The sequence below is a fragment of the Carlito syrichta genome, unplaced genomic scaffold, assembly GCF_000164805.1.
Source record: "Carlito syrichta isolate Samal-C Ts95f unplaced genomic scaffold, Tarsius_syrichta-2.0.1 Scaffold308186, whole genome shotgun sequence".
NCBI classification, from domain to species: Eukaryota; Metazoa; Chordata; class Mammalia; order Primates; family Tarsiidae; genus Carlito; species Carlito syrichta.
Genome location: NW_007252282.1, coordinates 609264 through 636242, shown reverse-complemented (window position 1 = coordinate 636242; position 26979 = coordinate 609264). Strand labels below are relative to the sequence as shown.

The window sequence follows — 26979 nt, the reverse complement described above, 5'->3', positions numbered from 1 at the left end:
CGGGGGGGGGTGCCGGGTGCAAAGATGCCCTCGGGCTGGGGGAACCACAATCAGACACTGAAAAGGGGTTCACTGTGGGGTTAAGGGAATGATGCTGGAGGGAGAACACGTGAACTTTCTCTTTTCAAATCTTTCTTTAAAGATCTAACACCTCCAAATACATAAAATTGAAGAAGAATAAATTAACTCATGCAAGAATCTATTGCTGAAAGAGATAAAGACAGAGATCAAAATCTAGAGTCTTCCTTTCAAAGACAGTTTTTTTGGTTTTAGTTTTTATGTTAATGTTCATCTTCCCTAAGACCAAGTTGTGTATCCTCTCAACTTACCACCATATTCCCAGCACCTAGCACAATGGCTGGGATGTGGGCAATATTTATTTTTATTTTATTATTTATTTGTTTGTTTAGGAGACAGGGTCTCACTGTGTCACCCAGGCTGGATTGCAGTGATGCAATCATAGCTCGCTGCAGCTTCGAACTCCTGGACTCAAATGAGCCTCCTACCTCAGTCTCCTGAAGCCTCCTGGGACTACAGGCACATGCCACCATGTTTGGTTAATTTTTTTTTTTTTCTTTTTCATTTTTTTGTAGAGATGGGGTCTCACTATGTTGCCCAGCCAGGTCTCAAATTCCTGGATTCAGGCAGTTCTCTCACCTAGGTCTTCTAAAGTGCTGGGATTACAGGCGTGAGCCATGGTGCTTAGCCTAAAATCATTCTTTTTTCCCTTTGCCATCCCATTTAATCTTTGATTCAACCTGATAAGGTCAGTACTGTTATCAGCCCCATTTTACAGATGGGCCACTGAGGTTCAGAGTTTACATAATTTATCCCAAGTCACACAGCTTGGAAGAGGCCGAGCTGGTATTTGAAGCCAGGTCTTCACAGGTTGCACTCTTAACCACCAAGCTTCCCAGCACTCGATATGATGGTTATGGACAGAGACCACTGGTGGGTCCACAACTCTGCAGATGGATAGGGAAAGAAACATAACAGGATAGCAGGGTCAGCACCAGCCTTGCCCACAGTAATATGTTAAGGCTCTGGAAGGTCCTAGAGACTGGGCAGTTTGGGGCCTCAGACTTGGTGCCTGGAAGACTCTGGCCTGCCCGACAAACAGCAACTGCTGTATGTCAGCTTACTCATCTTTCCACAGGTGAGCAGGGAGAGAACACCACAGGAGAGGCAACAGGAAGCCTCTGCGGCCTGGTTGCACAGGCCCTCTACCCACTCGGTATTCACTGCCCCTAGAGGCGGTACTCTCACTAGGCAGGTCACAGAGCTGGGGACCGGCCTGGTCTCACCAATGTGTGTCGTCCTTCAGCAAATCATCCAAGGACTCAGAGTCTCAATTTCTTCATGTGTATAAAATTATTTTAAAGAATATTTAATTTCTGGGTGCAGTGGCTCACATCTGTAATCCCAGCACTTTGGGAGGCCAAGGCAGGAGCACCACTTGAGTCCAGGAGTTGGAGACCAGCCTGGGCAAAACAGCAAGACCTCGTCTCTACAAAAAAAAAAAAAAAATCAGTCAGGCTTGGTGGTGTGCACCTGTAGTCCCAAATAAGCTACTCTGGAAACTGAGGCTGGAGGATCACTTGAGTCCAGAGGTCTGAGGCTATGGTGAGCCATGATTGTGCCACTGCACTCCAGCCTGGACAACAGAGTGGGACCTTGACTCAAAAACAAACAAACTATAAATACAAACAAAAAATAATAATATTGCCGCGCTCGGTGGCTCAGCCTGTAATCCCATGCCTTTGGGAGGCTAAGGTGAGTGGATTGCCTGAGCCCGCGGGTTCGAGACCCGCCTGGGCAGCGAGACCTCATCTCTACAATAAGTCAAAAAAATCAGCCAGGCGTGGTAGCGCATGCCTGTAATTCCGGCTACTTGGAAGGCTGAGGCGGAAGGATCGCCGGAGCCCAGCATGTCGAGGCTGCGGTGCCCGGGAGCGGCCACTGCACTCCAGTCTGGGCGACAGAGTGATACTCCAACTAAAAAAATAATAATAATAACAATAATATTTAATTATATGAGAAAATTCTAATATAAAAGTAGATTAAAACTGAATATAAGCTGTTTAACCAAGTCTATGACAACATGAGTGTGTAAATTATATATGCATGAAAGCAAAAACACCAAAATGTATGCAGCATGTGGCAGAGTTGTGTGTGAGTAGAGTGAGTGTGGGGAGGTGTTTGGGGTTCTTACTTGTTTTTACCATGTGCTGACACTGTTTTAGGCACTTTATTTGTATTCATATATTTCTTGCTAAGTCTTTTAAGCAGGCTTATCGAGGAATAACTGACATATGATAAACTACCTTTTTAATTGTACAATTCACAGGAAACCCATCACCACTATCAAGATAAAATGTTCATCACTCCCAAAAGTATCCTCACGCCTCCCTCAGTCCAACCTTCTCCATCCCCAGATGACCATTGCTCTGTTTCCTGTCACTATAGATTGGTTTGCATTTTCTAGAATTGCAGTTATTTATTTATTTATTTATTTCAGAATCTCACTCTGTCACCCAGGCTGGAGTGCAGTGGCACAATTGCAGCTCACCCCAGCCTCGACCTGCTGGGCTCAGGTGATCCTTCTGCCTCAGCCTCCCGAGTCACTTGACTACAGGCATGTGCCATCATGCCAGGCTAATTTTTTATTTATTGTAGAGATGAGGTCTCGCTATGTTGCCCAGGCTGGTCTTGAACCCCTGGGCTCAAACAATCCTCTCACCTTGGCCCCCCCCCATAGTGCTGGGATTACAGGTGTAAGCCACCGCACCCGGTCTAGAATTTTATATAAATGGAATCATACTTTATGTACTTTTTTGTCTTATTTCTTTCACTGAACGTAATTATTTTGAGATTCATCCATGTTGCTGAGTATATCAACAATTTGTTCCTTTTTCCTGCTGAACAGTACTTGACATGTACCAGTTTGTCTATTCGCCTATTGGTGGACATTTGGATGTTTCATTTTTTGGTTTTTGGGGGGTTTTGTTTTTGTTTTTGTTTTTGTTTTTTGAGTTGGAGTCTCACTCTGTCACCCAGGCTGGAGCTCAGTGGCATGATCACAGCTACCACTACCACAGCCTCTCAACTGTTGGACTCAGGCAATCCTTCCACCTCAGCCTTCCAAGTAGCTGAGACCACAAGTACGTCACCACACCCAGCTAATTTTTTTTTTTTTTTTGTACAGATGAGGTCTCGCTCTGTTGCCCAGGCTGGTCTTGAACCCCTGGGCTCAGACAATCCTCCCACCTCCACCTCCCAAAGTGCTGGGATTACAGGCATGAGCCACCGTGCCCAGCTAGCCACCACACCTGACTTCATTTTTGACTATTACAAGTAAAGCTGCTATGAATGTTTGTGTGCAAGTCTTTGTATGGATATGTGCTTTCATTTCTCTTGGGTAAAACACATAGGCATAGAATAATTGGATGATATGGTAAGCATATATTGAACTTTTTAAGAAACTGCCAAACTGTTTTCCTAAGTGGTTGTACCATTTTACATTCCATCCAGTAGTAGATGAGAATTCCATGTCCTTCACATCCTCATCAACTCTCAGTAGGCTTTTTAATTTTAGTCATTCTGATAGTTATGTGTTGATCATGGGATTTTTTTTCTTCTTTATACTTTTTGGTGTCTTCCAAATTTTTTTCAATGACATCTATCTTCTGTAATCAAAAAATTATTTGAGCCGGGCTCAGCAGCTCAGCCTGTAATCCTGCGCTTTTGGGAGGCTGAGGTGAGTGGATTGCCTGAGCCTGCGGGTTCGAGACCCGCCTGGGCAGCGAGACCTCATCTCTACAATAAATTAAAAAATCAGCCGGGCGTGGGAGCGCATGACTGTAATTCCGGCTACTCGGAAGGCTGAGGCGGAAGGATGGCCGGAGCCCAGCAGGCGAGGCTGCGGTGGCCGGGAGCGGCCACTGCACTCCAGTCTGGGTGACCAAGTGAGACTCCAACTCAAAAAAAAAAAAAAATTATTTGAAGTAACTAAAATAAAAGAGGGAGACTAGTCCAATGTGTGGTCTTAGTCTGGAGATTCGTCTCATTTTAAATTGGTCCTCACAGCACCCAGCAGAGTGCTAGCCACATGGCCTGTGGAAGCCCTCCTCATCGGATCACATTGGTGTTTTTAAAATCAAGTTGCTTTTCGATGTTATAACCACACTGGGACTTAAAGAAAAAATTAAAACACACACACAGCTCTCAATCCAACACATTATTTCCTTTTCTATTTTCCTTTTGAGTTCTTATCCATTCAGATTTTACAGAGTTCTAACACACTATTCTATTGTTTTACTTTTACTGAGTGCTGAATCACTGTAAGCTCATGGACCAGCAGCTTGTCCAGTCAGGCCCAGTGACTTGACCCAAGCCCCCTTTGGCAGTGGCAGCTGGTGTAGTCTCTGCATCCCATAGCTTATTGTGACTTCCTCTGAGTGACTTGGGAATCTGTGATGATATCATATTTTCCATATTTATTTATCTTTTTAACCATAATTTTAAATGTCAAATGAATGCATCACAAATTATTTTCCCAGTTTCCCTTGTTAAGCTGTTTCTAATTTTTCACTGTTAATAATAATGTTGCAGTAAATAAGTTGGCGTGAAAAACTTGTTTCTGGATGAGCACAATGGCTCACACTTGTAATCCCAGCTTTTGGGGAGGCCAAGACCAAAGGATCACTTAAGCCCAGGAGTTCAAGACCAACCGAGGCAACTTAGTGAAACCTCATCTTTAGAAAAAAAATTTTTGATTAGCCAGATGTGGCGGTACATACCTATAGTCCCAACTACTGGGGAGGCTGAGGTGGGAGGATCGCCTGAGCCTGGGATGTCAAGACTGCGGTGAACCCTGATGGTACCACTGCGCTCCAGCCTGGGCAACAGAGTGAAACCGACTGAAAATATATATATTATTTCTTCTTCTGAATTATTTCCTTATAGATAGCCAGAAGTACAATTCCTGATCAAAGACTAGAACCTTTTCCTGATTGCTGACACATACTGTCCTACCATTTTCCAAAAGGATATTTGAATGCTAATTGCCATGTGCCTGCATTTGCTAACTTTCTAGGCATAGTGTCCGCTGTTGTTCTAATTTGCATGCCTTTGACCCCTAGGCAGACACCTATGTCCCATCTCCTCCTGGGATGACTGCCGGTGCCCCTGCTGACTGGGAACACTCTGTTTTCACAGACCCGGAGCCCAGGCATGTGATTTCAACCTTGCTCAGCGCTGCCCTGCCTGACATCCAAGCCCCTGAGATGGATGCTGTGCAAAGCGTGTAAGTGCTTAAAGTTGTCACGACATGGGCTTCTCTGCTTTTGTTTGTTTTTTTACATTTAACGCATTTAATTTGGGCTTTTTTTTGACAAATGTGAGAATTCTCAGCTGGCAGCATGTTCTGACAGCCAAAATTAAACTACTGTCTAAGAAACAAAGGTTCTTGGGAAGGATCATACTGAGATGCATTTCTGACTTAAGCCAAATCATGAGGCTGGGTGGGTGAACAGTGACGTTCACGCCAACAATGTGGAAGCAGCTTTTTCCATCTGTCCATAATATCTGAGATCTACAGAGATGCTAGGAAGCTGGGGTCCACCAATCTAGCCTTGATTTCTCCTCTAAGCATTCACTCAGCTCTTGGTAAAATAAATAACTCTAATAATTCCAATATCAACACTGACTTCCAACCTGTATCAAGTGCCTTTTGAGTGCTGAATCACTATAAGCTCATGGACCAGCAGTTTGTCCAGTCAGGCCTAGTGACTTGACCCAAACCCCCTTTGGCAGTGGCAGCTGGTGTGGTCTCTGCATCCCATAATTTATTGTGATTTCCTCCGAGCCTCAGTGACATGGGACTCTGTCTTCGCCTGGTGTAAGGATCTCCTCCTGGGTCAAAAAGGTTTTGTGGCCGGGCATGGTAGCTCATGCCTGCAATTCCAGCACTTTGGGAGGCCAAGGCAGGAGGATTGCTTAAGCCCAGGAATTCAAGACTAGTCTGGACTGTTGCAGCAGGTGTTGCAGCTCACCAGGGACAGGAACAAATGGAGTGTTGCCACACTCAGAACAGGCACCGGAGACCAAGTGGAGAATCGAGAGCATTCTCAGGTGGAGTAGTCTCCAAAAACCTGAGCCCTAATCCTCAGTTACAGGCTGTTTTTATACACATTCAGCGGACCTTATTGAAGACTTTTGGGTGTAGCAGGTCTGGGGCCACATCATCAGTCCTGGGCTTTTGTCATTGGTGGTTTTATCATTTTAAATTGAGGACCATGAACCGGAACCTTCACAGCAAACAGGTTTACATAGGGTGCAGCAAAGCATGCTTACAGAAGCAGAAGTGGCAGTTAGAGCAGCTGCTCATTTGAGATAAAGCTCTTAGGGTCTGGTTTCTTGATTAACTCTTGTTTTCCCGTCTCATTCCCCCCTTTGATGCCCTTTAAGGTTTTTTTAAGGGGCATCACCTGCTTTTTATATCTTCCAGAGTATGTTGTTTATATCCTTAGAGAGGCATTAGTAGGGACTTCTTGCCACATTTTTAGTTTGTGGGGGCTACGGCAATTAGGCCTGTGCCTAGAGCTAAGGCAATCATGATGAAAAGAGCGGGAGTTAAGGGGTGATGGCAATACATTTAGGGAATTAACAACCAGGAGAACAGTTTTTTTTCCTTTGGGCAGTTGGATTCTCACACTTGCATCAAATGGTCAGTCTGCGGTGTGGTTGAAGTAAGACGGGGGGCTCGGAAGGTGATCTTGAGGGGGTTCTCAGGGTCTCTAGTCGTCGTCCAGTTGGTAGAGTGTTCCGGTGGAGCAGCAGCTTTCATTCGGGAGTGATGAATCCAGGTGTCTATTCCTACAACTTTGAAAGCTGTGGGAGTTGTTAGAAGTACAGAGTAGGGACCCTTTCACATGGGTTTTAGGGGTGCCTTTTGCCAGTCTTTCACCCAGACAAAATTTCCTGGTTTGTAGGGGTGCACTGGATTGCTTATGGGCAGAGGAAATCTTTCCAGCACCCAGTGGTGTAACTGGGATATGGTGGTAGCTAAGAGCTGTAGCTGGAAATGGATATCTAACTTTCCTATTTCTTTTCTGTCTCTGGGAACCTTTGTAAGGGGAGGAGGTCTGCGAACAGCATTTCATAGGGGTAGAGCTTGATCCCTACTTGGGAAGAGCATCTCACCCGGAGGAGATCCATTGGCAGTACAGAGGTCCAAGGTAGTTAAGTTTCCTGACAAAACATACTCAAGGCTTGCTTTAGGTTTCGGTTCATGACCTCAACTTTTCCTCAATTCTGAGGTCAATAAGCTGTGTGCAAGTTCCATTTGATCTGTAGGGTCCTCGCTAGTCCTTATATAATTTCGGCCATGAAAACGGGTTCATTATTTGATCTGATTGAGGTAGGCATTTTGTACCTAGGTAAGATTTCAGTCAGTAGGACCCTCATTACTTCTATGGCTTTCTCAGTTCTGGTGGGGTATGCCTCAACCCAGCCTAAATATGTGCATACAATGACTAATAGGTATTTATATCCTTTGCTGGGCAGTAGTTTAGTAAAGTCTATCTCTAAGTCTTCAAATAGGCTTTGTCTGGTTCTTTGTATTCCCAGCAACTGAGAAGGCCCTTGTTTGGCATTGTTGCAGGTACAAGTCTGACATCTCTGAATTACATTTCTGCAAAGCGTGGGGAGTCCGGCTATATAGTAATACCAGTTTACTAAGGTTTCTAATGCCGTTTTTCCCATGAGTGTCCTCATGAAGTTGATGACCCAGGGGATAGGCCAGGTGGTCTGGGACAAAAGGCCATCCTTCAGGGAGAGCCACCATCCCTGAACCCTTGGTACCCTTTTCCCTTTTTTCTAGGCTTTTTATTCCTGGGCATAGTTTGGGCATTTGGGTAGGGCTGAGATCATTAAAATTTAGCCAGGAGGGGCTTGAGTGGTCATTGTCATGGTACTTGCTTGGCCTCCATGTCCACCCTTTGATTTCTTTTGATTATGGAACTCTTTCCTTTTTGGTGTCCTTGGCAGTGGGTGATTGCAATGGCTGTGGGATCTCAGACTGCTTCTAAGGAGCATAGGATTTCAGCTGATCTTTGATAGCTTTTCCTCCCGAGGTGAGAAGTCCTCTTTCTTTATAGAGGACCCCATGTGTATAGAGGGTGGTAAAGACATACCTTGAGTTTATGTAGATATTTACCTTCTGTCCTTTGCTTAATTCTAGAGCCCTGATTAAAGCCATTAGTTTTGCCCGTTTGGCTGATCATCCCATTGGGAGGGTCCTTGATTTTATTACTCCTGTTCCTATTAGGACTGCATCTCCCATCAAATGCTTTCCATCCAACAGGAAGTTGCTCCCATCAGTGTAGAGGGTATGGTGTGGAGAAGGCAAAGGCTGATCTGTGAGATATGGGTGACTGAAGTAGATTGCATCTGTTGCTTTAATACAGTCATGGTCTGGAGGTCCTGGCTCAGCAGGTAGGAAAGTGGCTGGATTTAAAGTTCTGACAGTCGCTAGGTGCACCCAGGGGTTTTCACACAGAAGGCCTTGGTACCGGCTCATGCATGGATTGGTGAGCCAATGGTGCCCTTGGTGGTTCATTAGGGCCGTAACTGCATGAGGGACCTGGATATTCAGGATTTGTCCCATAGTAAGTTTGTCTGCCTCTTCGGCCAAGAGAGTAGTGGCAGCCAGGGCCCGCAGGCAGGGTGGCCATCCAGCCACCACTGTCTATCTTTGGATAGATAAGCCACAGGTTGTTGCCAGCGTCCTATGTTTTGGGTTAGAACTCCCAGGGCTATTTCCTTTTTCTCATGAATGAACAGATTAAGTTTTCAAATCATATCAGGGAGTCCCAAGGGAGGGTTTCTAGTAGACCATTCTTAAGAGTAAGAAAGGCTTCCTGTTGCTGTTGCCCCCATTGGTATGGCTCCTTTTCTCCCTGCTTTGTGGCTTCATAGAGGTGTTTAACTATTAATGAATAGTTAGGGATCCAGATGTGACAGAAACTGGAGGCTCCCAGAAATTCTCAAATATGCCTTCAGATTTTCGGGGTTGGAAGGGCCCAAATTGCCTTTTTCTGTTTCGGTTCCAAAACCCGATGCCCTTTTGAGATTTGAAACCCCAAGTACTTGACTTTCTTCTGGCAAATCTGGGCCTTTTTAAGGGATGCCCTGTATCCAGCTTTCTGGAGCAAGTTTAGCAGTGTCTCTGTTCCCTTAGTGCAGTCCCACAAGGTTGCACTTGCCAGGGGCAGATCGTCCATATATTGCAGGAGTGTACTCTCGACTTCCACACTTGGGAAGAGTGCCAGATCCTCTGTCAGAGCCTCTCCAAATATTGTGGGAGAGTTCTTGAACCCCTGGGGCAACTGAGTTCAAGTTAATTGCTTCTTCCGGCCGGTGGCAGGGTCTTCCCATTCAAAGGCAAACATGGACTAACTTATGGGTGCCAGGCAAATGCAGTAGAAGGCATCCTTCAGATCCAGACAGGTAAACCATTGGGCCTCTGCAGGTATGAGGCCTAGGAGGGTGTAAAGGTTAGGGACCACCAGATGGATGGTTGTTGTGGCTTGGTTGGTGGCTCGCAGGTCCTGGACAGGTTGGTAGTCATGGGTGCCCAGTTTCTTCACAGGTAACAGAGGAGTATTCCATGAAGATCGGCATTTCTGGAGCAGCCCAAACTTTAGTAGTCTTTGGAGGTGAACTTAGATGCCGATCATGGTTTCCCGAGATAAGGGATATTGTCAGAGCTTTACTGGGTGGGCACAGGGCAGCAAGTCGACTATTACCGGTGAGTGGTTGACGGCTAGCCTGGGTGAGTTTCCTTCAGTCCAGACTCCAGGGAAGCAGTAGTTCCACGATTCCGGGGCCGGGTTGATGTTCGTGGTGGGCTGGGAATGGAGTTTCCATTCTTCCTCCTGGGGAATTGTGATGGACAAGATCAAGGAGGTGCTCTTTGTGGGTCCCAGCAGTTCGAGGTGGGTGGGGCCATCAGCTGAGAAAGTGATCTGGGCCCCCAGTTTGGACAGCAAGTCTCTTCTCATCAAGTGTACCGGACATTCTGGAATATACAGGAAGTCATGTTTTATCTGGTGTCCCCCCATGATGCAACTGCGGGTTTCACAGAAACAGCACTTGGTTTGGGTTCCAGCAGCTCCCATGATTTTTACCTTTTTCGTTGACATGGGTCCCACCAGTTTGGTAATGACTGAATGTTCAGCACCAGTGTTCACCATAAAGTCCATTAATTGGTTCCTGACTTTCATTTTGACCATGGACTCATGGGGGCCTAGGTTGATTGAGCCCTGTTTGTCTCAGTCTGAGTTAATTCCAGCTAGCTCTATGAAGCTGGTAGCAGAGGGCTCTGCCTTGTATGGAGTGTGGTCCAGTTCTGACCTCCGGTTTTTCCTCTTTTTCCCTTCAGGTCTATCAGGGCAATCCTTTTTTCAGTGCCCAATTTTTTTTTTGCAGTAACCACAGTGGTCCTTTGGCAAACGGGAAGGGACCCTTTGCCCTTTCTTGCCTCGGCTCTGACTCAGCTAACTCAGGGCCACAGCGAGGAGGGCAACCTTTTGTTTCATCTCCTTGTCAGCTTCTTTTTTTTTGCAGTCTGCTTTTGATTTATGAAGACTTTGTTGGCTACCTTCAGTAGTTGGGTCTGTTCATCCTGGCAAACCCCTCAAGCTTTTGCAGCTTTCCTCAGATGTCACTCTGTGCCTGGCCCACAAAGGCAGTGTTCACCGTGCACTGATTCTCAGGGGCCTTAGGGTCAAAGGAGGTGTACAGTTGGAACGCCTGACAAAGTCTTTCATAATAGTCCAATGGACTTGCATCTGACTTCTGGAGGACCTCAGTAGTTTTGGACATATTGGTGACCTTTTCAGCTCCTGCTCTTAATCCTTCTAAGAGGGCCTGTCGGTCTCTTTCCAAGTTGGCCCTTCCACCCTCTGAGTTTGGGTCCCAGTGGGGGTCTTCTGAGAGTACGGCCCTGACCCAGGTCTCAGGATTCAGCAGTCTCCCCGGGGCACTCCCTGCCATCCATTTTGGAGCCTCAGTCATTACTCATCGCCATTCATAAATATTGAGAAGAGTCAGGAGGAGCTGGCGGCAGTCTCCCCAAGTGGGAAGATGAGTCTGACAGATGAACTCTACTAGGTTGATTACAGCCTGCGGTTTTGCTGAGTAGGAGGGAGCATGATGCTTCCAATAAAGCAAGTCCATGGTGGTGAACAGCTGGTAATAGAAGACAGATTGTTCATCCTTGATGCTGCCGTCTTGTGCCACTTGTTGAGGGCTTCTGGTCTCACGCAGGGGCGTCTGGAGTGTGGGCCATTGGCTCTGGGCTGAGTGGAGGCGTCTTCACATCTGGTCTGGCTCTACAGGTGGTGGCAGAGACACGGATGGTGGTGGAGTGTCTGGCAAGGGGGGGCCTGCAGTACCAGTGGCATGGTGTAGGGAGGTGGCAGCAGCAGAGACTCATCATCTGGGTCTCCCTGGAAGATTGGCAGAGGCTTGGTAAGGTCCCGGTCTTGGTTCCTCAGTTGAGATGGAGTCTTGGCTAGGAGAATCCTACTCTGTTCCTGCCTACCAGCACAGAACCTTATCCAAGGGGGCTGAGCTAATGCAACTTGCAGCCATGAATCTATATATGGAAGCTGATCTGGGTTGCCTGGCTTTCTGGTTACCACCCAGTACACAGCCTTTATCTTGATCACATCCAGAATTCCCTCTGGAGACCACTCCTTATTCAACACCAGCCATTCTGTTATACAGAGGGTTTTCAGCTTTCCTAGAGACATCTTGATACCATAATCTCCTACATAACTTTTCCTGAAGTTTTTGATCATACAGTCTAAGACAGTGGTTTCGAGGGGGACCCTCCAATAGTATGCCTCCCACCGTGTCGGTGTCACAGAACAAAGACAAAGACCTCCTGGACAAGCACTGTCCAGGACAGAAATCACTTCACCTGTCTGGCCACTCCCCTCTAGGGAATTTGAGATACCTTCTAGCAGTAGGCAGGTCTGTATAATCTCTGGACTGAAACTAGTTCCCCAGAGGCGGAGACTGCCATTTAGCTGTGTGAGATCCTCAGGGAACCACAGGTTGGGACCCAGTCAGACTCCATAGCCTCAAGACCATGGAGCCCCACACATTCACACCACATTCACTCCCTTCCATTCCAAATTCAGACAAACCTCCCCCCTGGAGATTCTACCAGAGATACCACCATTTGGTGGCCCTGACTGACTGAGACACCCTGGAGTGTCTCACCGGCTCCTGAAGTCCTGGTCAATTGATCCACTCTCTCTATCTGGACCACCAAGCGGAGTGCGGTCTAATGGTCTGGGCCAAGGCTCACAGAGTCTGGATCCCGGACAACCAACGGGAGACACACCTTCCTTGTCCTTGGGACGCTCCCCCACTACAGCCGAGTCCAGCAACGGTGGTAGCTCAAAGGGCCAGCCTAATCGGAGGGCACAGCTGGGATTCCCAATTAACGCACCAAAATGCTGCAGCAAGTGTTGTAGCTCACCGGAAGCAGGAACAAATGGAGTGCTGCCATGCTCAGAACAGTCACCAGAGACCAAGTGGAGAATCGAGAGCATTTGTTCTGGAAGTCTCAGGCAGAGTAGTCTCCAAAAACCTGAGCACCAATCCTCAGTACAGGCTGTTTTTATATACATTCAGCAGACGTTATTGAAGACTTTTGGGTGTAGCAGGTCTGGGGCTGCATCATCAACCCTGGGCTTTTGTCATTGGTGGTTTTACAATTTTAAGCTGAGGACCTTAAGCAGGAAACTTCACAGCAAACATCACAGCAAACAGGTTTACATAGGGTGTGGCAAAGCATGCTTACAGAAGCAGAAGTGGCAGTTGGGGCAGCTGTTCATATGAGATAAGGCTCTTAGGGTCTGGCTTCTTGATTAACTCTTGTTTTCCTATCTCAGGACAACATAGTGAGATCCCATCGCTACTTTAAAAAAAAAGTTTTCATGCCCTCCAGGACAAAGGGACAGGGCACTTGGATGAATGGGGCAACGACCAGAAGAATTCCATTTTAAAATTTTATACCTAATCTTTTCCCACCATGTATTTAAACTGCTTACCACAACAACCTCTCCTCCCCATACACACACACACACACACACACACACACACACACACACACACACACACACACACACTAAGATAGATAAAATAACAAAAAAGAAAGTTGTTTAAATTAAATTAGGAGTACGAAAAAAATAAAATAAACACTCCACAAAAGTCATTGTGACTAAATTTCAGACTTGACAAAGAGATTCCTGACACAGAGGTTCCTCAAAAGAAAACGAAAAACAATCAGGTTTGTGGTTCTCATTTGCAGCTTACCTGTTCCTCAGGGAAAACAAGGGTTTTCCAAGCACTCACTTCTAGAGGAGACTTCTCCTGTGGGTTTTCATAGGGTGACATTAAATGATTTAAATACTCAAACATTTACAGGAAATTCCATTTACCTCATTCTACAGATATTTCTCAAGTTTCTGCAGTGAGATCTTGTGCTAGAATAGCAAATAGAATCCTCATTTAGCTAAAAAAATTTTTAAAAATTAAAATGCCCAGAAGTAGGCCTGGCCCCACAGCAGTTGCTATTACTGAGATCCATGGGACTGTTTTTTTGTTGTTGTTCTAGTGTTGTTATTTTTGTAGAGACAAGATCATACTGTATGGCCTAGGCTGGTCTCGATCTCCTGGCCTCAAGTGGTTCTCCTGCCACAGCCTCCCAAAGTACTGGGATTCCAGATATGAGCTACCATGCCCAGCCCCTTAGTGGCTTTTTCACCCAGAGGACACAAGTCAGGTGACAGCAACTCTACACTGAATAAAATTAACACAGCGCATGACTTTACTGCAACTGAATTTGATGAAGAATAGAATTCAGAGGGCAGCTTTTCCCCAACTGCCGCCAAGGTGCTCAGTTCTTCCAAAGACGCTAAGGCCATGTTGGGGTGAGGTCCTCACTTCATCCCATGACTACCACCACGCCCAGCATCTCCAGCCCTGTACTCACCATGCCATAGCCTCCATGTTCGAGCTTGCCTGCACCTACTCTGCCCTCATTCTGCACGATGACAAGGTGACCGTCACGGAGGATAAGATCAATGCCCTCCCTAAAGCCACCAGTGTGATGGTGGAGCCTTTCTGGCCTGGCTTGTCTGCAAAGGTCCTGGCCAAGATCGACATCAGGAGCCTCATCTGCCCTGTGAGGGCTGGTGGGCCCGCATCTGCAGCTGGGGCCGCCCCAGCCAGGGGTCCCACCCCCTCCACCACTGCTGCTCCAGCTGAGAAGAAAGTGGAAGCAAAGAAGGAAGAATCTGAGGAATCTGATGATGACATGGGCTTTCATCTGTTTAACTAAACTTTTATAATGTGTTCAATAAACAGATGAACTCTGAAGGAAAAAAAGGAATTCAGAGGGCATCAAAGAATGGGTAGGTAGTTGCATTCTCCTAAGATGATCTTTCTTAAAGGCCATTTTCTTTTTCTAGCTAAGCTTTTGATGGAAGAAATTTCTCTTAAATAATTCTGTGTCATTCAGTTAAAGGCATAAATACTCAGACCCAAAGAGACAAACTATTTTCCCCACTCTCTAAGTTTTGTGTTTTTTGTTTTGAGTTGGAGTCTCCCTCTGTCACCCATGCTCAACCTGCTGGGCTCAACCTGCTGGGCTCAACCTGCTGGGCTCAGGTGATCCTTCCACCTCAGCCTTCTGTGTAGCTGGAACTGTAGGCGCATGCCACCATACCCAGCTAATTTTTTTTTATTTATTGTAGAGACGAGGTCTTACCAAGTTACCCAAGCTGGTCTCAAACCCCTGGACTCAGGCAATCCTCTTGCTTCGGCCTCCCAAAGTGCTGGGATTACAGATTTGAGCCACCCTACCCAGCTACTCTCTATGTTTTAGGACTTACCCTGAGGTCCCAGAAGTGAAAACCAAGCTTTCCAATCTCCCTTACCCAGAGATGTGTAGAGAAAGAGGGTTGACTAAACTATGGGGGACAAGGGCTCGACCAATGTTTCTTCATTTGCCTCTTTCTTTCCACCAGTCTGGTCTTTAGTTTGGTCCTGTGGGTTTGCTCTTTTCGAAGGGGCAGAGATTCTGATGTCCACCACCTGCACAGAGGACTTCATGGACATGGGCCTGGGTCACTGGAGAGGTTGGGTGCTATGGAGACATCTCTTCTTCCAAGAGAAAGAGAAGGGAAGGCTGGCCTAAGGCTGGCTCACCAGCAGGCATCAGCTGGCATCAGTCATGTGAGTGTGGACGCCCAGGAGTCTGGGCCCTACCCTTAAGGATACCATGTTGGGTGTATAGGTTGTTCACTGTACCAGGGCATCTGACCAAGGGGGCGTTGGGGGAGGTGGAAGTCAAGCCTGAGGTCCACTGGCCAAACCTGCCATCAGCAGTAGGCTACGTTCTCCTGAAGGATGGGTGCCCATGGCTGACTCCTACAAAGGTGCTCAGTGGACAGCTGGGGTCCCACCTACCACCCTCTTCCAGGAATAGCCTCTATATCATCCCAGCTCATGGGGATAGGTGAAGACTGACCAAATTGTGATCATCTTCCCGAGGCTTTCTGAGAGTTAGCAAATAATGCAGCAGTGAATAAAGCTGTCTCCAATGCAGAATAGCTAACCATTAATCACGGCAATGTCAATAGATCAAAAAAGCAAAAACTGCTCCACTTTGATCCAGCTCTGTGGACCATGATTTAGCATCTCAGAAAGGCAGCCGACCACAGAGTGTGTTTCCTGCTCTTTTCTCCTGGGAAGTCCTCCCTTGTGGTTTTAAATCAAGGGCTGGACCTCTGACTCCTCACCAGCTCCACGTTCTCCAGGATGCACCTTTCTGCCGCTTCTGGGACCCACCAAACGCCATCCTCAGCCAGTCTGCCCCCTCACTCAACATCATCTTCCTTTGATGGTTTTTTGCTTATTTCCTGCACGCATCTTGGTCCCTTTCTTTAATTTTTCACCTTTAGGAGAAGGAGTTGATTGACAAAGCCAACAGAAAGAAAAGAACCAAGACAGACAAGACCAAAGCATCCAAAAGGGAGAGGGAAGGAGAGGTCTACAGGGAAGCAGAGGCTGCTGTCGGTAAGAGCGCCTTGAAGGAACAACCAGGAGACTCCTGATGGGGCCGGGAGGTAGATGGGCAATCAGCATGGATCCCATGAAACACTCATCCTACAGGACAGACTCTATTTTGAGTCTCCTTTTTTTTTTTTGAGTAAGGGTCTCATTCTGTTGTTCCAGGCTAGAGTGCAGTGGCACCATCGTGGCTCACCACAGCCCCAAACTCCTAGATTCAAGCAATTCTCCCACCTCAGCCTCCTCAGTAGCTGAAACTACAGGTGTATGCCACCATACCCAGTTAATTTTTTTTTATTTTTTGTAGAGATGGGGTCTCAATATGTTACCTAAACAGGCCGTGAACTCCTGGGCTCCAAGTGATCCTCCCATCTTGGCCCTTCAAAATGCTGGGATTACAGACATGCACCACCACACGTGACCTGCTTTGAATCTCCTTGACTGCCACAACTAAGATGGTGCTACAGCCTCCTTTCATGTTAACACCTTAGCAGACAGGGGCAAGGAGACTGGGAAGCCTGGAGACCTGTAATCCCCAAGAGAGGAAATGGCAGTCATGATCATAACAGCTCCTATTTGCTGAATACCTTACCTGCTATATTAGGAGCTCTGCATATGTGGTCTCATGCAGTCCTCATGTCATCTCAATGGAGTAAGTGTTGTTGCTATATTCATGCAGCAGCTGAGGCTGAGAGAGGCTGGGTAACTTGCATGAGGTCGAGCAGATCAGAGAGTAAACTGGAGGACCCAGGGTTTGTTCTTTCGTATTTGACTCCCAGCACATGCTATTACCACTGTCTCCATTAACTACTAACTATATCATCATGGGTTGGGTACAGTGACTCACACTTGAAACCCCAGCACTTCCAGAGGTTGAGACAAGAGAATTGCTTAAGCCCAGGAGTTTGAGACAAATCTGGGCAACATAGTGAGACCTAGTCTCTGAAAAAATTAAAACATTAGCCTAGCATAGTGGCATACACCAGTAGTCCAGCTACTCAGGAGGCTGAGGCAGAAGGATCACCTGAGCCCAGGAGGTCAAGGCTGCGGAGAACCATGATCATGCCACTGCCCTCCAACTTGGGTGACAGAATGAAACCCTGAATCAAAATAGAACAATAGAAGTTACTGAAGGCCGGGCTTGGTGACTCTGCCTGTAATCCCAGCACTTTTTGAGGCCGAGGCAAGTGGATTGCCTAGCCTATGGGTTTGAGACCAGCCTGGGCAACCTGGTGAGACCTCGTCTCTACAATAAATCAAAAATTAGCCAGGCATGGTGGCATGCACCTGTAGTTCCAGCTACTCGGAAAGCTGAGGCGGAAGGATTGCCGGAGCCCAGCAGGTCGACGTTGGGGTGGCCATGAGCATGCCACCGAACTCCAGCCTGGGCGACAGAGTGAGACTCCAACTAAAAAAAAAAAAAAAAAAAAAAAGTTACTGAAAAGAATGTATAGAGATCACATTTACTTAACTTGACTGTACCTCTGTCCTTAACTGTTCTCCCCCCAGGAAAGTCAAAGGCTAAAAAAAAAGTAGAAAATAACCCAAGCATCCAAAGGAAAAGGTCACAGAAAGAAAGGAATCTGGAGACAGCAGCAGAGTTGAATGGGCCTGATGTCACCAACCCTAGGGAAACAGCAGCCGCCTCAGGTCGAGGTTTCTTCCCCTCAGCCTCTATTGTTGAGGACCCTTGGCCTCCTCCCCAAGATGATGGTCCGGAGAGCCAAGTTTCTATAGATGGAAGGTTGTCGCCCTCCCAGACGGCAGCCGTCATTGGCAATGTGGAATCTGGAGAAGACAGAAGCTGTGATGACCCTTCCAGGGTAGGGTCCGATGTTCTCATCTTGGCCAGACCAAAGGAAATTCTGTCCTCATGGGTGCAACTGCAGAGGTGGGGGAAAGTGCTCCCATAATTCTGCAGTTATAGAGACAGCTCTACCACATAATGGTCTTGTTTCACTGTGGCACCTCCTGACTCTAGTAAGAGGCCAGATTTGATCAAAACACAAGGTGGCAAAGCCCCTCCAAAGTGATGTGTTCTGTGAGGCCCCACCCTGCCAGGGTGAAGGACAGGAAGTGGGCACAGCACCCCTCCGTGAGAGATGCGGGTGTTACGTTATAGGGAAAGGTGGGTGCTGGCTGCCAGAGCCAGGCACATGGCCCTGACTTAAGCTGGAGCTCATCTGTCACTCACCTTCTGAAGGCAGCGTTTCTACAGCTGGGATAGAGAGGGTGTGTCCCACACGTTTGCTTTTAAAAGGTGCTTTTTCATGTGAGTCACTGTGCTCCAAGGGCCTTGATTCCAATGTGGAGGTTTGAAGAGAAAAACTGAGTGTAAGAAAAATTGAAAATTACCATTGAAAGTCCCCTCATGAACCAGAAAGAACACCACATAGATACACCATCTCTCAGTAAGACCAACGCAGTCAATATCCCCCAGTTGTTGGAATAGATCACTCTTTCTTTCACTAGAGGAAGGCACTAAACTACATTTAGAGGTATTGTACAAAAGAAAAAGGCATTTGTGTGTTTGTTTGTTTGTCTTTTGAGACAGTCTCTCTCTGTTGCCCAGGCTGGAATGCAGTGGTGCAATCACAGCTCACTGTACCCTCTACCCCTCGGGTTCAAGTGATCCTCCCATCTCAGCCTCCCAAGTAGCTGGGACTACACGCACATGCCATCACACCCAGCAAAAATAGCTTTAAGCACTACAAGTGCACACATAGCTACACCACTGTGGTTAAACTCACATAAGCTACATGTGCACATGATACACTCTGCTGAATCTCATTTAATCTTTATAGTCACACTTGTGAGCCAGGTTTGATCAGGCCCTTTTTATGGGCTGAGAAAATAAAGTTAGAAGGAGTTAAATGCAGGTTGTCAGAAATTGCACAACCATTGAGTGGTAGAGCCAAGACCTCAGGTCCTTTGGTCCCAAATTCAGGACTCTTTACACTATTTTAAATTATTATCTATTTATTTATTTTATAGATGTTTGTCTTCCAGAAAGATTTTTCCTTGACGCTCTCAGTCCCTTCCAGCTGTCTAAATTATGGAATTCTGCTCTGCACAATGGATGATAATTGTAGCCTGGGGGTAGGACTTTCCTGAGCTGGTTAGATCATCAGCAGTTTCTTAGATTTACTGTCAGTCCATAGTACTGTGCTGCTTCTGCAAAGGCTAAGAAGCAAGGGAGGTTTTATGCCAAACTGGAGACTCGGCATCCCATGGAACAGTTGCCCCAGGGTTCCTGCATGGGCATATTCCCGATTGAGGAGGAGGCATTAGAGAGAAAAGAAAGCTACCACACTTCCATGTAAATTGAAAGAACAAACCCTCCTTTGGAAAGAAGGGTTTCTGTGGGACTAAATGTGAGTCTGACCCATCTAGACCTAAGATGGCCCCTGGTAAAACAGCCTCTATCTAGACCCTGATATGACTAGTCTAGTCACGTTAGACTCACCCAAGAAACTTTTTAAACCATGGAGACCTCCCACCTAGAGATTTTCATTTGATCTGGGTGGAATCCTGGCCTCAAGTAGTTTTGTTTTTTGCTTTGCTTTTGTTTTTGTTTTTGAGTCGAGGTCTCACTCTGTCGCCCAGGCCGGAGTACAGTGGCACGCTCACGACTACCTCGACTTCCTGGGCTCAGGTGATCCTTCCACCTCAGCCTTCTAAGTACAGTTGTGTGTCACTCATGTCTGGCTAACTTTTTGATTTATTGTAGAGACGAGGTCCCGCCAAGTTGCCCAGGATGGTCTCAAACCCCTGGTCTCAGGAAATATTCTCGTCTCCACCTCCCTATGTGCTGGGATCAAGTAGTTTTTAAAAGCTTTTGGGCGATTCTAAAGGGCAGCAAGGGCTGAGAGCTCTAAGAGTACCATGTCCTGGACATTATGTCGGCACTTTGATTATTTCAATTAATCCTGGTAACACACCATGAGGAAAATGGTATCAGGAAAATTAAGTTGTGATCCCTACATCCCAAAGCAAGTAAGGGAGAGAGGTGAATCGAGGCCAGTCAGACCCCAAAGCCCGAGCTTGTGGTGGCGGAGTCTACGCAGCTGTGGTCAGTGTGGAGTCTGCTTTGTGATTCCATGTCAGATCAGACACAATATTGCTGGGTGGGGAAGGGTTCACTGCCAGGACAGACCCTCTGTTCCTTGCACTGAGGATACTGTGGGTTTCTTAGGCCCTCCGCGCTAAGAGGGAGCAGGAGAAAGCTTCCCGAGACAGGCTTCGCATGGAGAGGGCGGAGATGAGGCGCCTGGAGGTGGAGAGGAAGAGGAGGGAGCAAGAAGAGCAGAGGCGGCTCCAGGAGGAGCAGCTGGAGAGGGCCAAGCAGCTGGAGGAGCAGCTGGAGCTGGAGCAGCAGAGACACGCAGAGGAGACCCGGTGGGTTGGTCAAGAGAGTGGGGCCAGTCAGGAGGCAGAACAGGGCCATGGCTGGCCTCCCAGGGCACAGTTTGACTCTGAGGCTCATGACTTGCAGTATCAAGGCATGTCCCACTTTCCTCCATCTGCATTTGCCTGGCCCGGAGGTAAGCTGCAGTGTCCTGACCCCAGGGCCACTCCCACATCCACAGGATCTTCCCAGGAGGCTTTGCAATGCAGGTCGGTGACACGTGCCAAGACCCTGCCCTGCTGTGAGGCCTGTACTGGGCCCTTCCCCAGGCCTTGGCTCTACGTATCTTCACGACCACCCCGTGAGGTGGGGTTTTCAAAATCTATCTATAAGAATGGAAAGTAGAGCTCTGAGAACATAAGGCCCTGGCCCCAGAGCACAGAGCTGTGTACAGACACTTCTAGACTCCTAATTCCAGGCCACTGCATCTTTGCCTCCCTGGGAAACCTAAGGCTTTCTGGACAGTCTGTTGGCTCATCACACGAGAATGCCTCCATGTCCCCTGCCCTTTCCCTGACCATCTCATATTTTCTCAGCTTGAGGAAACAGAGACTGGAGGAAGAAAGGCAGCGGCAGGAGGCGGAGGAGAGGAGGCAGCGGCTGCAGCTGCAGGCAGCCCAGGCAAGGGCCCGGCGGCAACAGGAGGAGCTTTGGAGGAGACTGCAGGAACTGCAGGGCAGGAGGCAGCGTGAGGAGGCCCAGAGGGCTGGTGAGCGCTCCCGGGCTCCTGGCAGCTCCTGCCTACTGGGGGCAGAAACATTGCTATCCATGGATTCCTGTCCTAGGCCTCAGTGTGTGGCACTCTCGATGCACAAGCTGTTTTTCTCAAATTAGGTATTATGTGTGACTATTGACAAGTTAATACAAAGCAGGATAAGAAAGGGAAGTCTTGCTGGTGGAAGGAACCCCAGGGCCCACTCTCAATGCGGCCATCTCCCGGGCAGGGACCCTGCCAGTCCTCTCCCCTCTTAGCACTGCTCAGAGCATCCCACTCTGGAGACCCCGACTCATGCCTCCCATCCTAACAGATGGGCATGGTTGCAAACATCTGGAGAACCTCAGGGCAGACTTTCAGGTATTGATGCACGGAATCTGCTTTTTAGAACATACTTTTAATTGATGCATAATAGCTGCACATTTTTAGGGGCTATGGTATAATATTTTGACATGTACACAATGTGTAATGATCAATCAGGGTAGTTAGCATATCTATCACCTCAAACATTTATCATTTCTTTGTGTTGGGAACATTCAAAATCCACTCTTCTAACTACTTAAAAATATAAATTGTTGGCCGGGCACTGTGGCTCACGCCTATAGTCTCAGCACTTTGGGAGGCTGAGGCAGGAGGATCACTGGGGAGCCTCATAGCAAGATCTCATCTCTACTGCACTCCTGCAAGAGAGTGAGATCCCAACTCAAAAAACCACAACAAAAATATGTGTGTGTGTGTTAATTACAGTCACCCTACAGTGCTATAGAACGCTAGAACTTATCCCTCCTAAGGTAACCTCTCCCCAGCCCCTCTACCCTTCCCTGCCTGTAGTAGCCACTATTCTACTTTCTACTTCTATGAGATCAGCTTTTTAGCTTCTGCATGAATGAGAATATGTGTCTTTCTGTGCCTAGCTTACTTCACTTAACATAGTGTCCTCCAAATTTATCCATGTTGTCAAATATGAAAGGATTTCACTCTTTTTATAGCTAAATCGTGCTCCATTGTGTCCACACATCACATTTTCTTTATCTGTTCATCTAATGATGAACCCGTAGGTTGATTCCACATCTTGGCTGCTGTAAACACAGAGTGCAGGTGTCCCTTCAACATGTGACCTTCCTTTCCTTTGGGTATGTCCCCAGTAGTGGGTTGGTGGGCCCAGTCTCACTTTGAGGAAGAGGTAGGAACTTCAGCAGATGACACTGGCCACCTCGTCATTCTGGCTTTTTAGACTGGTCAGTCCAGCTGAGTAAGCACCAACTTTCTCTAGACCCTGATCTGACAGCCCTCCCCAACCCAGTTTTGTACCTCCCTATGAACACACCAGGATCTGGAAAACTCCTCAAGGCTTTGTACTCATTGCCTAGCACACTGCACATGGTAGGTACTTCATAAAGGATTCCTAAACTAGAAAATTAACCCACAAAGGATCTGACAGTCTGCTGGGAGGTACACTGTAGACTTTCTCACAGAGTTGCTACTAATTAGACTTGAGAGTTGAATCAGAAAATGGTTTTCCCCAATCATGACCCTGCTGGATGGATTCCCCTTTTCTGTCCTGCAGAGGCAGAAAAGCAAAGACAAAAGGAACTGGAAATGCAGTTAGCAGAAGAACAAAAACGCCTGATGGAAATGGCTGAGGAGGAGCGAGTGGATTACCAGCGGCGCAAATGGGAAGCTGAAGAGAGAGCTCGACTGGAAGCAGAGCAGAGGAGGCAAGAGGAGGAGGAGGATGCAAGGCTGGCTCTGGAGGAGGCCAGCCAGGTCCAGGAGCAAGCCAGGTACCAAGCATTTGGGTGGCAGTTGCCATGGGAGAACTGTCTGGGGCCTGACTGCCTGGAGCAGGTGCCAGCCTTGCCTTTAGACAGGCAGGGTTTCCCACCACCCACCCCAGAAGCATGGTTTGGAAGACTGAAAAGCAGATTTTTGCTGCAAAAGTCACAGGATTCCCTCTTGGCTTCTAGAGCTTGTGTCAAAGCTTCAGGAGTTTAGAGATCATTTATCCCAACCTTCTGGTTTACAGATGTGAAAAGTCCCAGAGAGGGTTTTGTTTATTTGAGTCGGGGTCTCACTGTCACCCAGGCTGGAGTGCAGTGGCACAATCATAGCTCACTGCAGCCTCGACCTCCTGGGCTCAGGCAACCCTTTTCACTTCAGCCTCCTGAGTAGCTGGGGCTACAGGTGTGTGCCACCAAGCCCAATTAATTTTTTAAAAACTTTTTTTGTAGAGATGAGGTCTTGCTATGTTGCCCAAGATGGTCTCAAACTCCTGGGCTCAAGCAATCGTGTCTCAGTTTCCCAAAGTTACAGGGGTTACAAGTATAAGCCTCTATACCCAGCGAGGGAAAGGATTTGATCAGGCCAAACTTAGAGGCAGTGCCAGGACCAGGTCTGACCCTGATTCCCAACCCACTTCCTTCCTCAATGTTTACTGAGTGACTGTTACATGCCAAACACTATTCTAGACACTAGGTCTAGAATTCGTGAGACAGAGAAGGTCTCTTCTCTCATGGCATTTACATTCCAGGGGTGGGCATGGGGAGACAGACTCTAAACAAATAAAAGTATAGATTTGGTTAAGCCAGCAATAAATCCTATGCAGAGAAACTTAAAAGCTATGACAGGGCCAGGCTTGGTGGCTCAGCCTGTAATCCCAGTACTTCGGGAGGCTGAGGCGAGTGGATTGCCTGAGCCCGCGTGTTTGAGATCAGCCTGGGGTACTTGGGAAGACCTCCTCTCTACAATAAATAAAAAATTAGCCAGGCATGGCAGTGCGTGCCTGTAGTTCTGGCTACTTGGAAGGCTGAGGTAGAAGGATCACTGGAGCCCAGCAGGTCGACACTGGGGCAGCCGTAAACGTGTATGCCATGCCACTGCACCCTGGGCGAAGGAGTGAGACTTCAACTAAAAAAAAAAAAAGCTATGGCAGGATTACAGGAGGCTTATTTTAGAATGGTTGGCCAGGACAAGGCCTCCCAGAAGAGATATCATATAAGGTGGAACTCGAATGACAAGGTTAGTCACATAAACATCTGGGAGAAAACAATTCCAGCAAGCAAACAGTAAGTGCAAAAGTCTGGAGAAAAAAATCAGCCTGGCATGTAAGGAGAATAAGAGAAAGTCAGCATAGCTGGAGTGAGTGAACAAGGGGCAGAGAATACTTCCAGATAAAGTCAGAGAGGTTGGTGAAGACCAGATCTAATGTGGGCGTTGTTAGAAGAAACAGTCAAGTCACCAGGGACCCAGGGCATTTCCTGATTCTCCTACAGTGGCCACTTCCTTTATGATAGGATTGGGGTTGTGTGGCTTCAAGTGACCTCTTAAAAACTAGGCCCTCTACAGTTGCTACATCACGAGCTTCCCTGCCTTAGTGAAAGCCAACGAATAGCCATCCCTCTTTAGAAACACTTGAATGGGAGAGTAAACCGTGCAATGCCAACTTGAAGTGTAGAAACTTGTCCCCATGAAATGTATTTCCCATAAATAAGCCATCTTTAAGATGGTCAATCCTCTCTAGAGGACTAAAACGAGAAGGCAGTCAGCACAACTCTACTTCAAGATGTCTACTAACCCTGAGTTTTTCCTCCCTAGGATGTTCCTCAGCTGTCAGGTGAATTATGAAATAGACCATTAGGAAAGTACCAATAGAATTATGTATACCATGTATCATAGCAGCAGGGCTGAGTTCCTAGTATTGAGATCAGAAGCAAGCTATTGGGAGTCCCTATTTTCCATGAAATGAAAACCAACAGTCATACAAGGGAAGCAGGGCAATTTGTAAGGCTGGTCCTAGTAGCTGAAAGCAGAAAGCCAAGTAACCAAAGGAGTGAGGGTTGGAGCCTCTTTAACCAAGGTATCATCTTCACTTGTGTGACATTGGCCCAGGTCACTTCATCACTTAAAACAAGGGAGTAAGGACTGTGAATTACGCCTTTCCTTTTACTTTTCCAGTAGGAGATTCATGTTACTCTAAATGTCCTATATAAGTTACTAAATGAAGAGTATGAGTTTCCATTAAAACCCAAGATCAGCTGGATGCAGTGGCTCACGCCTGTAATCCCAACACTTTGGGAGGCGAGAGGATTGTTTGAGCTCAGGGGTTTGACACCAGCCTGAGCAACATGGCAAGACCTTGGCTCTACAATAAATCAAAAAATCAGCCAGGCGTGGTGACGCATGCTTGTGGTTCCAGCTACTTGGAAGGCTGAGGCAGAAGGATCGAGGCTGCAGTGGCTGTGAACATGCCACTTCACTCCAGCCTGGGCGACAGTGAGGCTCCAACTCAAAAAAAAAAAAAAAAAACCAACAAAAACAAGATTGACTATTCAAAGTTCCTCTAGCATATAAAGACAATTTTTAGGGTACCTAATCATTATTGGAACTGGGGTGGGGTTGTCTCCTTAGGGAAAAAGCTGCTTTAGAGAAACATCGCCATTTCTGGCAAGAACTCCGCAAGGAAGCCAGTGGCCTGCAGTGGACACAGAGCATTTCCAGAGCATGGGTTTACTCTTACTTCCAGTTCCTACAAATGCCCAGGCCATAAGGCTAGAAGAAAACTAAAAGTAAGTTGGAAGGTGGTGACAGAAGAAGAGAAACTTGTAGAATCAAGTTCCATCCTGAGCCCAATGAGCTCGTCATCAGGTCCCCTTGACCCACACCTGAGGTTTCTCCACTCTAGAACCTCCTTTCCCAGCACACCTCCACCACCACACACTCTTGGTTCAACTCACTTAAACTCTTCACTCTCCTAAACCCTTTCTGTTCTCTAGAACGACATAAATCAGAAGCTCTGGTGCCTAAAACTGCCCATAATTCCAGTTTGAAACAAAAATGGTCTTAGGATAGTATTTCACTTCAGTCGATGTGTCTGAAAGAGCTGCAGATCAATGGAAATTTTGTAATGCAAATAACTCTGAATTAACTAAGAGGAACTAATTTACATATGTAAAAATATTAATTATATTGTGTCTCTTTATAAAGCAAAACCACAACTACTTCATCCTCAGAATCTAACATTATCTATCTAGAATGTATATTTGTAATCGCTCGATAAATGTTCATTTCAGCAAAATGAGCTGTGTGCTGTAAGGCTATTCTCACATCTTCAAAGTAGATTACATAATGGCACTGTTGAGTAACACAGCCAGCCGCACGCAGCTATTTAAACTCATTAAAATATTCAGTTCTTCAGTCGCAGTAGCCACAATTCAAGTGCTCCATGGCCATATGTGGCACTGTCTACTGTAGTGAATCGCACAGATATAGAGCACTTCCATCATGACAGGAAGTTCTCTATATGACAGGAAGCATTACTCTAGAGCCTTGAAAATGAATAGAGCTTCTGTTTTTGCCTCTAACTGTGCCTTGAGAACCAACTACTCACAACATTTCCTGCTAAAAAAATTAGTTTCTTTCAGGAAGTCTTGGTTAGATAGTTAGATGGTTAACATCTCTTTCAGCATCTCCTTCTTAGAGACCACCTGCACTTCCCTTTTGAGTGTGTACCTTTGGTTCAAATTAAAGCTCCTTCCTTCACTAAAAAAAAAAAAAAAAAAAAGATCTTTTAATATCTAATAAAATATCTCTTTTAACAAAGTATCATAGAATAACCATTAAAGGGATGAAAGGGCTTTTTAGCAAACAAGTTATATAAAAGGATGTTAAAGCAGCATCTGAATCTCAGTTTTCCCATACATTT

General features: G+C 46.8%; 1 protein-coding gene across 1 annotated transcript in view; it reads left to right on the top strand.

Moving 5' to 3' along the window:
• Positions 1–25824, top strand: part of KIAA2012 (KIAA2012 ortholog) — a 120359-nt gene extending 94535 nt beyond the window's left edge. Inside the window, 10 exon segments of the mRNA XM_021716118.1 lie at positions 1157–1234; positions 5218–5305; positions 13975–14412; positions 15153–15318; positions 16047–16167; positions 17665–17978; positions 20351–20553; positions 21100–21272; positions 22846–23062; positions 25686–25824. Of these exon segments, the coding sequence (XP_021571793.1) occupies positions 1157–1234; positions 5218–5305; positions 13975–14412; positions 15153–15318; positions 16047–16167; positions 17665–17978; positions 20351–20553; positions 21100–21272; positions 22846–23062; positions 25686–25824 (1937 nt within the window).
• Positions 25825–26979: the final 1155 nt, after the last annotated feature.